The sequence below is a fragment of the Balaenoptera acutorostrata genome, chromosome 13 (genome assembly GCF_949987535.1).
Source record: "Balaenoptera acutorostrata chromosome 13, mBalAcu1.1, whole genome shotgun sequence".
Lineage (NCBI taxonomy): Eukaryota > Metazoa > Chordata > Mammalia > Artiodactyla > Balaenopteridae > Balaenoptera > Balaenoptera acutorostrata.
Window position 1 is genome coordinate 82,994,041 of NC_080076.1, and position 12,368 is coordinate 83,006,408.

Consider the following 12,368-nt stretch of genomic DNA (forward strand, 5'->3'; position numbering starts at 1 on the left):
CTAAGGAGCAGGGGGCTTATCAAGTGCATTCATCCTGAGTCATAAGACCAATCTTGATGCACTGGCTGCAGGAGCTCGGTGCAGGAGAAATGCTAATGCCTTTGATCAGTGCTTGACCGGGGATTTGCAGGCTTGGTGAGCAGGCAGGGATACTCACTGAATGGTACCAGATCCACCTGTGGCTCTCAGACTCCTGACTCTGAATGACAGGAGCCAGGAGACTTGAGTGACAGCTTCTTCAAAGGCTGAGGAACTAAGCAACTTCCTTTCCCTCTCTGGGACTCAGAGAAGGAGGTGGGACGCAGGTAATTTCCCTGTGTTATTTGGACCTCATCTCAGAGGCAGAGAAGAGAACTTCAGGCCTTCATGGGAACTGCCATCCCAAGTAGGTGAGCTCACACCTGCTAAGGACACCAAATGGGAGGTTTGGTTCACAGAGAAGTAAAGGGAAAGGGAAGTGATATTTCTTAGGCCTTCCTGTTTGCTTATATTATCTCATTTTATCTTCACAACAACTCAACAATATATGGACTGATATTATTCCCTATTTTATAGTTGAGGAAACTGCAGCTCAGAGAGGTTGAGGGACTGATCCCAGGACCTAGAGTTACTAAATCGTGAAGAGAGTGTTTAAATGAAGCTGTCTCTGTGTCATACACAGATAAGGCAGAAAAGTGGGATAGAAATGGCAAAGGAGAGTCTGAACTAATCCTATACTGCTTTGGCCTCCAATTAAGTCTTGAGGAAGGAAGTAAAATGCTGGTTTCCAGCCTCTCCCTGTGATTCAATCAGGTTAGGCTAAGCTATGCTGCAGTAAAAAATAAATCCCTAAACCTCAGTGGCTTAACCTAACTAAGGCTTATTTCTGTCACGCAAAGTCTGATGTGGTCCAGGCATCTCTCCTCCATCAAGTAGCTTCACCTTTTGGAATGTATGGCCTCCGAAGTCACTGTGACAGAGGGAGAGAGAGCTGGAGATGACACACAGATCTTACTGCCTCAAACTGGAAACAATACATATCACTCCCATTCAGAGACCATTGACCCTTGATGATATTATGGCCCCAACTTTACTCCGAGGGAGGTTGGAAATATTCTGGCATCTATGAATGTTTGATGAACATTAAGAATCTCTTGTCATATCCTAACACTTTTGCCTCCTTATTTCCTCCCCTATAGGACAGAACCCCAGAGCAGCCCCATGGTCCCAGCTCAGGATGGACCCTCGGAAAAGCTGAGCCAGCCTCTGGCCACGGAGGTCTTGGGCTCCAACAGCTGGGAGAGAGGCAAAGCCTGCCGGGAGGCCAGTCCTGCCAGAGCACACAGGTGAGACCCTGCCCCGCTCCCCTCTTCAATCTAACAGGGAAGTTCAACTTGAGGATGGAGAAATGAAGTTTGTCTCTCTGACGACTCTTCCCCTCTCGCTTTTGCAAGTTCCTCTTTGAGATCCTTAAATCAGATCGAAACCCATCTGAGAATTAGATGGAAGCTATGAATGCCGAGAATACTCCCCAAATTCTGTGTACCATTGCAGAGGACACATAGACCCCTGAGGCTTATGAACAGGAGTCTCTAGTTAAGAGCCTGAATCCTGAGGCAGTGGCTTAGGAAGCCAGAGCAGCTCTCATGGCCGAAGTCTGCTCCTCCACCCAGGCTGCCCTCTACCTAGGCTGGCTACAGGCTTTAGTTAGTTAGGCCGTGATTTCAATGAGGGAGAAACAGTTAAGTCCTATCAGCTTGAAGAAGTGAAGTTCAACATCAGTTCTGGAGGATTATCCCCAGGAAACAGAAAAAAAAAAAGTTGTTTCCATAAGAGGCTGAAGGAGATGGAGAGAGAAGGGGAGGGGAAGGGAATTTCCATACTTTCAAAACATTGACTCCTAGACAGCCAAAGGGGACTTAGTGTGTTGTAGGGACTTGCGTTCAAACCTGCACACCATCACTTACTAACTGAGTGACCTTGGGCAAGTTTGTTTTCTTGTGTGAGCCTCAGTTTTCACAACTATAAAATGGGGATATTGAGATCTAATTCTCAAAGTCGAGTGAAGATTAAATCAGATCAGGTGTGTACAGATCCTGACAGTGAGCCTGGAATATAAGAGGACCTTAAGATGTTAGCTGGGGTCTCATGGAGCCGGAAGAGAAGGTTCTGGACATGATAATCTAAAAATGATGCTGTGTCGTCCATTTGATCGTACAGTGTCCAGGCCTCTTGCTCCCTTCCCCTATCTGTGACCTGCCCTCTGACATGAGTAAAAACCACAATATTGATGATAATCCTATCGCTAGTGATAATCAAAATCATCATAATTATAATAATAGACACTACATTTACTGTAAACTTGCTCCGTGCTGGTCCAGGGCACATCGCATGAGTAAGCTCCCTCGTTCCTTGTAGCGAACTTAGGACACAGGTCTCATGTTTTATACCCATCTTACAGATGATGAAAATGATACTCATAGAGGCCGCCCAGCTAGGAAGTAATAGAGCAGTAGTTCAAATACAAGTGTGTCCGTTTCTGGAGCCAGCATTCTTTACGGCTGCATACTTCCCCTCCGCGTATCTGCCCACTGTGTAGTGAACCACTGTATATGTGACCGCTGCATACTTAACTGCTGCATGTTTAACCGCCCCTTATGTCACTGTGGTGCACTTAACCACTATTCTGGCCCTACCGCCCCACTGTGTGCAAGGGCACACCTGGGAGACTGGTGCATGGAAAATAAAGAGGTAGAGGAAGGGCATCTGGGATTTAGGGAGGGGGTTAATTACTCCCCTCACAGACATCAAATCCATCCAGATTCAAGGGCTTTTTTTTTTTCTAACAGTATTTTTCTTTGAGGTATAGTTAAATTGCAAAGTTGTTTTAGTTTCAAGTGTACAGTAAATTGATTCAGATATATATATATATATTCTTTTTCAGATTCTTTTCCATTATAGGTTATTACAAAATATTGAGTCTAGTTCCCTGTGCTGTACAGTAGGTCCCTGGTGTTTACCTATTTTATATATAGTGTGTATATGTTAATCCCAAACTCCTCATTTATCTCCCCCCTCCCACCCCACTCCATAAGTTTGTTTTCTATGTCTGTGAGTCTATTTCTGTTTTGTAAATCAGTTCATTTGTATCATTTTTTTAGAGTCCACAAATAAATGATATCATATGATATTTGTCTTTCTCTGTAGGGCTTTTGGGTTTTATCTCATCACTTAAATCTGAGTTTAGGATAGTGGTTCCCAAACCTTGCTCCCCTGAAACCCTGGGGTATGAGAATGAAGTGACAGTAATTGACAGAAACAATAAAATCTTTCTCTATTTTATAAGACACATTTTTAAAAGGTCTTTTCTTTCTCCTTAAGCATTTATGCCTTAAATGTTTTCAGTTTTTCTCAAATTCCTGGCAGCTGTTATACTGGGAAGTGTTTATATGAAACAAGATGATTTAACAAGTGTCTAAATTATTTCATCCATTCATCCCTCATTTGGTCACTCAACAAATGTTTATTAGGCTCTTACTCTGTGTCAAGCCCTCGTTGAAGGAAAAATTTGGAAGTGGCCTACCGTGCTTACACGAGAGGCCTGTTTGCTTCCTGGATATGTGTGCTGTGTTTTGTGCTTTATATAACATGTAAGTGTAGTTAAGTAGCTAGGTACTTAATCCCTATGATTTTTATTTTTAACCTGCTAAAAGTGACTCTCTTGAAACTGTTCTAGATATGGCTATATGATTTTTATTGGCTGACAATGCGGAGACCTTAACATATATTCTAATCACTGTATCGTTTTTTTCTACTAACTGTAAATACCAGATTCTTAGAATGGAATTAATTATGGCAGCATTTTATGATGTTTTGTAAAGAGTTGAGTAACTTCCAAAAGATCAGCCACACAAACAAGTGTGAAAAGGCAGCTGGTTTTGTGGGAAAGCTCTCAGGCTAGGAATCACGCAGGCCTCGATTCAAATTCCAACTCGGATACTTCCTTACTGTGCAGCCGTGAGCAAGGCAATTCAACTCTCTTGAGCCTGGTTTTCTTCGCCTGTAGAATGAGACAGTAAAAATCATAACACCAAGATGGCGTGCCTGTCGGAGACCCCAGTCTGCATGAGCGTCCTTTCGGAAGTAACAGCTAGCAGTTGCCACTATGTTGACAGGCTCTTTGACCCTGATCCCCAGAAAGTTCTACAAGGTGTCATCTGAATACCCCTTTAGGATTTGTTAGAAAGGAGACCCGACTGCAGCTGCTGGATTGCTTCCGGGCTGAGGGACGAGAACAAGGCTGGCCACCATTCAGCAGCAGACCCTCTCGAGACTGTCTGCTTGCCCTTGCTCCTGTGGGGTTACCACAGGTAGAAGCAGGACACGGGCTCAGCAGCAGCCGACAGGCCATGACCCAGGAGGCGCAGTGAGGAACAGAGCTGCTGCTGTGTGGCTGACAGGGTCTTGGTGCTCCGGCCGGGTGTCAGGCCTGTGCCTCTGAGGTGGGAGAGCCGAGTTCAGGACATGGGTCCACCAGAGACCTCCCAGCTCCACGTAATATCAAACGGCAAAAGCTCTCCCAGAGATCTCCATCTCAACGCTAAGACCCAGCTCCACTCAACAACCAGCAAGCTCCAGTGCTGGACACCCTATGCCAAACAACTAGCAAGACAGGAACACAACCCCACCCATTAGCAGAGAGGCTGCCTAAAATCATACTAAGGTCACAGACACCCCAAAACACACCACTGGACGCAGTCCTGCCCACCAGAAAGACGAGATCCAGCTTCATCCACCAGAACACAGGCACCAGTCCCCTCCACCAGGAAGCCTACACAACCCACTGAACCAACCTCACCCACTGGGGGCAGACACCAAAAACAACGGGAACTATGAACCTGCAGGCTGCGAAAAGGAGACCCCAAACACAGTAAGTTAAGTAAAATGAGAAGACAGAGAAATACACAGCAGATGAAGGAGCAAGGTGAAAACCCACCAGACCAAACAAATGAAGAGGAAATAGGCAGTCTACCTGAAAAAGAATTCAGAATAATGATAGTAAAGATGATCCAAAATCTTGGAAATAGAATGGAGAAAATACAAGAAACGTTTAACAAGGACCTAGAAGAACTAAAGAGCAAACAAACAATGATGAACAACACAATAAATGAAATTAAAAATTCTCTAGAAGTAATCAATAGCAGAATAACTGAAGCAGAAGAACGGATAAGTGACCTGGAAGACAAAATAGTGGAAATAACTACCACAGAGCAGAATAAAGAAAAAAAGAATGAAAAGAATTGAGGACAGTCTTAGAGACCTCTGAGACAATATTAAACACACCAACATTCGAATTATAGGGGTCCCAGAAGAAGACGAGAGAAAGAAACAGACTGAGAAAATATTTGAAGAGACTATAGTTGAAAACTTACCTAATATGGGAAAGGAAATAATCAAGTCCAGGAAGCACAGAGAGTCCCATACAGGATAAATCCAAAGAGAAGCATGCCAAGACACATATTAATCAAACTATCAAAAATTAAATACAAAGAAAAAATATTAAAAGCAGCAAGGGAAAAGCAACAAATAACACACAAGGGAATCCCCATAAGGTTAACAGCTGATCTTTCAGCGGAAACTCTGCAAGCCAGAAGGGAGTGGCAAAACATATTTAAAGTGGTGAAAGGGAAAAACCTACAACCAAGATTACTCTACCCAGCAAGGATCTCATTCAGATCTGACAGAGAACTTAAAACCTTTACAGACAAGCAAAAGCTAAGAGAATTCAGCACCACCAAACCAGCTTTTCAGCAAATGCTAAAGGAATTTCTCTAGGCAGGAAACACAAGAGAAGGAAAAGGCCTTTAATAACAAACCCAAAACAGTTAAGAAAATGGTAATAGGAACATACATATTGATAATTACCTTAAATGTAAATGGATTAAATGCTCCCACCAAAAGACATAGAATGGCTGAATGGATACAAAAACAAGACCCATATATATGCTGTCTACAAGAGACCCACTTCAGACCTAGGGACACATACAGACTGAAAGTGAGGGGATGGAGAAAGATATTCCATGCAAATGGAAATCAAAAGAAAGCTGGAGTAGCAATCGCATATCAGACAAAATAGACTTTAAAATAAAGATTATTACAAAAGACAAAGAAGGACACTACATAATGATCAAGGGATCAATCCAAGAAGAAGATATAACAATTGTAAATATTTATGCACCCAACAGAGGAACACCTCAATACATACAGCCATAAAAGGGGAAACTGACAGTAACACAATCATAGTAGGGGACTTTAACACCCCACTTTCACCAATGGACAGATCATCCAAAATGAAAATAAATAAGGAAATACAAGCTTTAAATGATACATTAATCAAGATGGACTTAATTGATATTTATAGGACATTCCATCCAAAAACAACAGAATACATTTTCTTCGCAAATGCTCATGGAACATTCTCCAGGATAGATCATATCTTGGGTCACAAATCAAGCCTTGGTAAATTTAAGAAAATTGAAATCATATCAAGTATCTTTTCTGACCACAATGCTATGAGACTAGATATCAATTACAGGGAAAAATCTGTAAAAAATACAAACACGTGGAGGCTAAACAGTACACTACTTAATAACCAAGAGATCACTGAAGAAATCAAAGAGGAAATAAAAAAATACCTAGAAACAAATGACAATGGAGACACGACGACCCAAAACCTATGGGATGCAGCAAAAGCAGTTCTAAGAGGGAAGTTTATAGCAATACAATCCTACCTCAAGAAACAAGAAACATCTCAAATAAACAACCTAACCTTACACCTAAAACAATTAGAGAAAGAAGAACAAAAAAAACCCCAAAGTTAGCAGAAGGAAAGAAATCATAAAGATCAGATCAGAAATAAATGAAAAAAAAATGAAGGAATGGTAGCAAAGAGCAATAAAACTAAAGGCTGGTTCTTTGAGAAGATAAACAAAATTGATAAACCATTAGCCAGACTCATCAAGACAGAGAGAGAAGACTCAAATCAACAGAATTAGAAATGAAAAAGAAGTAACAACTGACACTGCAGAAATACAAAGGATCATGAGAGATTACTACAGGCAACTATATGCCAATAAAATGGACAACCGGGACAAATTCTTAGAAAAGAAGAAATGGACAAATTCTTGGAAAAGCACAACCTTCCGAGACTGAACCAGGAAGAAATAGAAAATATAAACAGATCGATCACAAGCACTGAAATTGAAACTGTGATTAAAAATCTTCCAACAAACAAAAGTCCAGGACCAGATGACTTCACAGGCAAATTCTATCAAACATTTCGAGAAGAGCTAACACCTATCCTTCTCAAACTCTTCCAAAATATAGCAGAGGGAGGAACACTCCCAAACTCATTCTACGAGGCCACCATCACCCTGATACCAAAACCAGACAAAGATGTCACAAAGAAAGAAAACTACAGGCCAATATCACTGATGAACATCGATGCAAAAATCCTCAACAAAATACTAGCAAACAGAATCCAACAGCACATTAAAAGGATCATACACCATGATCAAGTGGGGTTTATCCCAGGAATGCAAGGATTCTTCAATATACGCAAATCAATCAGTGTGATAAGCCATATTAACAAACTGAAGGAGAAGAACCATATGATCATCTCAATAGAAACAGAAAAATCTTTTGACAAAATTCAACACCCACTTAAGATAAAACCCTCCAGAAAATAGGCATAGAGGGAACTTACCTCAATATAATAAAGGCCATATATGCCAAACCCACAGCCAACATCATTCCCAATGGTGAAAAACTGAAACCATTTCCTCTAAGATCAGGAGCAAGACAAGGTTGTCCACTCTCACCACTATTATTCAACATAGTTTTGGGAGTTTTAGCCACAGCAATCAGAGTAGAAAAAGAAATAGAAGAAATCCAAATCAGAAAAGAAGAAGTAAAGCTGTCACTGTTTGCAGATGACATGATGCTATACGTAGAGAATCCTAAAGATGCCACCAGAAAACTGCTAGAGCTAATCAATGAATTTGGTAGAGTAGCAGGATACAAAATTAATGCACAGAAATCTCTTGCATTCCTATACACTAATGATGGAAAATCTGAAAGAGAAATTAAGGGAACACTCCCATTTACCATTGCAACAAAAAGAGTAGAATACCTAGGAATAAACCTACGTGAGGAGACAAAAGACCTACCTGTATGCAGAAAACTATAAGACACTGATGAAAGAAATTAAAGATGATACCAACAGATGGAGAGATATACCATGTTCTTGGATTGGAAGAATCAACATTGTGAAAATGACTGTACTACCCAAAGCAATCTACAGATTCAATGCAATCCCTATCAAACTACCAATGGCATTTTTCACAGAACTAGAACAAAAAATTTCACAATTTGTATGGAAACACAAAAGACCCCAAATAGCCAAAGCAATCTTGAGAAAGAAAAACAGAGCTGGAGAAGTCAGGCTCCTGGACTTCAGACTATACTACAAAGTTGCAGTCATCAAAGACAGTATGGTACTGGCACAAAAACAGAAATATAGATCAATGGAACAGGATAGAAAGCCCAGAGATAAACCCACGCACATATGGTCACCTTATCTTTGATAAAGGAGGCAAGAATATACAATGGAGAAAAGATAACCTCTTCAATAAGTGGTACTGGGAAAACTGGGCAGCTACACGTAAAAGAATGAAATTAGAACACTCCCTAACACCATACACAAAAATAAACTCAAAATGAATTAAAGACCTAAATGTAAGGCCAGACACTATAAAACTCTTAGGGGAAAATATAGGCAGAACACTCTGACATAAATCACAGCAAGATCTCTTCTGACCCACCTCCTAGAGTAATAGAAATAAAAACAAAAATAAACAAATGGGACCTAATGAATCTTTAAAGCTTTTGCACAGCAAAGGAAACTATAAACAAGATGAAAAGACAACCCTCAGAATGGGAGAAAATATTTTCAAACGACTCAATGGACAAAGGATTAATCTCCAAAATATATAAACAGCTCATGCAGCTCAATATTAAAGAAACAAACAACCCAATCAAAAAATGGGCAGAAGACCTAAATAGACATTTCTCCAAAGAAGACATACAGATGGCCAAGAGGCACATGAAAAGCTGCTCAACATCACTAATTATTAGAGAAATGCAAATCAAAACTACAATGAGGTAACACCTCATACCGGTCAGAATGGGCATCATCAGAAAATCTACAAACAACAAATGCTGGAGAGGGTGTGGAGAAAAGGGAACCCTCTTGCACTGTTGGTGGGAATGTAAATTGATACAGCCACTATGGAGAACAGTATGGAGGTTCCTTCAAAAACTAAAAATAGAACTACCGTATGACCCAGCAATCCCATTACTGGGCATATACCCTGAGAAAACCATAATTCAAAAAGAGTCATGTACCACAATGTTCATTGCAGCTCTATTTACAATAGCCAGGACATGGAAGCAACCTAAGTGTCCATCATCAGATGAATGGATAAAGAAGATGTGGCACATATATACAATGGAATATTACTCAGCCATAAAAAGAAACGAAATTGAGTTATTTGTAGTGAGGTGGATGGACTTAGAGCCTGTCATACAGAGTGAAGTAAGTCAAAAAGACAAAATCAAATGCCATATGCTAACACATATGTATAGAATCTAAAAAAAAAAACAAAACATGGTTCTGAAGAACCTAGGGCCAGGACAGGACTAATGACGCAGATGTAGAGAATGGACTTGAGGACACGGGGAGGGGGAGGGGTTGGCTGGGATGAAGTGAGAGAGTGGCATGGACATATATACACTACCAAATGTAAAATCGATAGCTAGTGGGAAGCAGCCGCATAGCACAGGGAGATCAGCTTGGTGCTCTGTGACCACCTAGAGGGGTGGGATAGGGAGGGTGGGAGGGAGATGCAAGAGGGAGGAGATACGGGGATATGTGTATATGTATAGCTGATTCACTTTGTTGTAGAGCAGAAACTAACACACCATTTTAAAGCAATTATACTCCAATAAAGATGTTAAAAAATAAAAAACATAACACCCTCAAAGTGCTTTTGTGAGCATCAAAGTATTTAAAACATTTGGTGCATAATAAGTGAATAAACGGTAGCTGTGTTGTTACTAATAATGACAATAACATTTTATTAATAATCTGTTTTCCCAAAGAGGTTCAGCTGGGTTGGCATGTTTCAATTCCCAAGCAGTTTTTCATCCAAAACCATATCTTTTTGCCATGGGATAGTGCTTTAAAGAAAATCCCTGAAGCCTGCCCCAATTATAAAAGGAGATAACTTGACTTCATTTAACTGCAGCCTGAGCATTTGAATTTAATTGAACAGCAAATAATTATTCCTGAAAAGTGGAGGATTTTGAGGTTCCTTGAAGCGATATCAGAAATGTATCTTGTTACATTAGACCTTGGCAAATATACTTTTAATAATCAGCTGCTACTTAACCTACCTTCTGCCTCCTATTTAATTTCCAGCAGGAACTACAGACATGATGTATTGGGGAGATAGGGTGCTGAACTGCCGATTAATTATTTAAAAACTGATTTATTTACCAAGGTGAGCCATTTGCAAATTCAATAATAAATCTATTAAGGAGCAGTTAACCTCTATAACTCTGATTTAACTAATCAATTGATGTTTGGGTAACGTACAGCATCTGTCGCATTAGGTCAGCATTAACTCCTTATTTGAGGCATTTAATCTGAAGTGAAACCAAATCAGCCATGAGGTGGTAATTAAGTATTCACTATGGGTCCTTCACCCTCCAAGGAACTGGATCCTTTCCCAGCAGCAACAGCCCTGATTGGGGGTTTGGGGAACCCTGTGTCCTCTAATGCCCAGTTCTGTTTTCCCCTCAGTGCCTCCCAAGGCAAAGACTTGACGCCACCCCCTTCCTCCAGGGGGAAGAAGAAAAAGAAGAAAGCTACCCGGAAGAAGAGAAGGAGGTGAGGGCCCCAAGGGACATGGAACACTGTAGATGGGGAAATGGACAAAAGAGGGGTAATAAGGGCTTTGGAGTCAGACAGTGACTCCCCTGGGATTCAGATCCCCTCTATGCCTCTTAACTAGCTGTGTGACCTTGGGCAAGTCACTTCACCTCTCTGAGCCTGTTTCCACTTCTGTAAAATGGTGGAAATACCTGCCTCTTGGGGTTTTATGAGAATTAGGTGATAGGATGGATGTGGAAGCAGCTGTCACAGTGTCTGGCACATAGTAAATGACTAGTCTGAAGCATAGTCATGACCATGCATATTTACTTATTTATTTATTTTTGGAGACCTCACGTATGTGAGCGGCTGTACCAAGCACTGTGATCTCCATGATCTCTTTTACGCTTGACCACGATCTAGCAGGCAGGCATTATTATCCCCATTTTATTTTTATTAAAAAAATTTTCCCAGTTTTACTGAGATATAATTGACCTATAACATTGTATTAGTCCAAGGTTACAGCGTCATGATTTGACATATGTTTATATTGCTAAATGATTACCACAGTAAGTGTGGTTAACCTATCCATCACCTCATATAGTTAACAATGGTTTTTCTTGTGATGAGATCTTTTAAGATCTAATCTCTTAGCAGTACAGTATTGTCAACTCTAGTCACCATGACTCATTTCTCTTATAAGCTATTATCCCCATTTTAGAGATGAGAAAATAAAGTCTCAGAGAGGAGGTGACAGAACCTACAGACACTTGATTCCGGGCTCCTCAGTTGCTTCCACCACACACAAATGCCAAGGATAATGGACTTTATATTTTTGGCCAGCTATTGACTCTTTTGAACCCTGTGAGGTTTTTCTATGTACAATACCTTTTAATTTTTTTGTATTTAAAAATATTGTCAGATTTTCTTCTAAGCTGTCAATCCCTAGACTAAAAGCAGGTTCAGTGTTCCACACCCCAAGGGGTGATCAGAGAGATGTTCCTTAGAGGGGCGAGTTAAAAATCCCAGCAAACCTTGGAGGCAGTATTTGAAGAAGCCTGCAGGGGGCAGCAGAGAGCAGAGTCTGGATGACTCAGGCCCTAACTCCAGGTTTTCCGGGGCCCTGTTCCCTCCACACCCCTTTCACCTAGTTCTAAGGGGCTAGGCCCAAAGAGGACCCAGAGGGGACTGTGAATGAAGACCCTGAGTTCCATCCATTCTAGGGCGAGGGGTGGAATTGGGGTAAGTGGCCTGAGCTTCCTGATTTTAGGTATGGACAGGAGAACATGTCAAAGGAGGAAACCAGAGGGATCAGACTCCCATCATTCATTCATTCATTCATTCAGTATGTCCAGTGAGCACTCTTTGGGGACAAGTGCTATGATTCCCTAAGTCC

General features: G+C 41.0%; 1 protein-coding gene across 2 annotated transcripts in view; it reads left to right on the forward strand.

The window, feature by feature from the left end:
- The window catches only part of SRRM4 (serine/arginine repetitive matrix 4), a 168,768-nt gene that overhangs the window by 112,679 nt on the left and 43,721 nt on the right, over positions 1-12,368 (forward strand). For both annotated transcript variants that reach the window (XM_057527383.1, XM_057527385.1), the window contains exons 2-3: positions 1,179-1,325; positions 10,904-10,990. In XM_057527383.1, the coding sequence (XP_057383366.1) occupies positions 1,179-1,325; positions 10,904-10,990 (234 nt within the window). The remainder of the gene's footprint in view (positions 1-1,178; positions 1,326-10,903; positions 10,991-12,368) is intronic.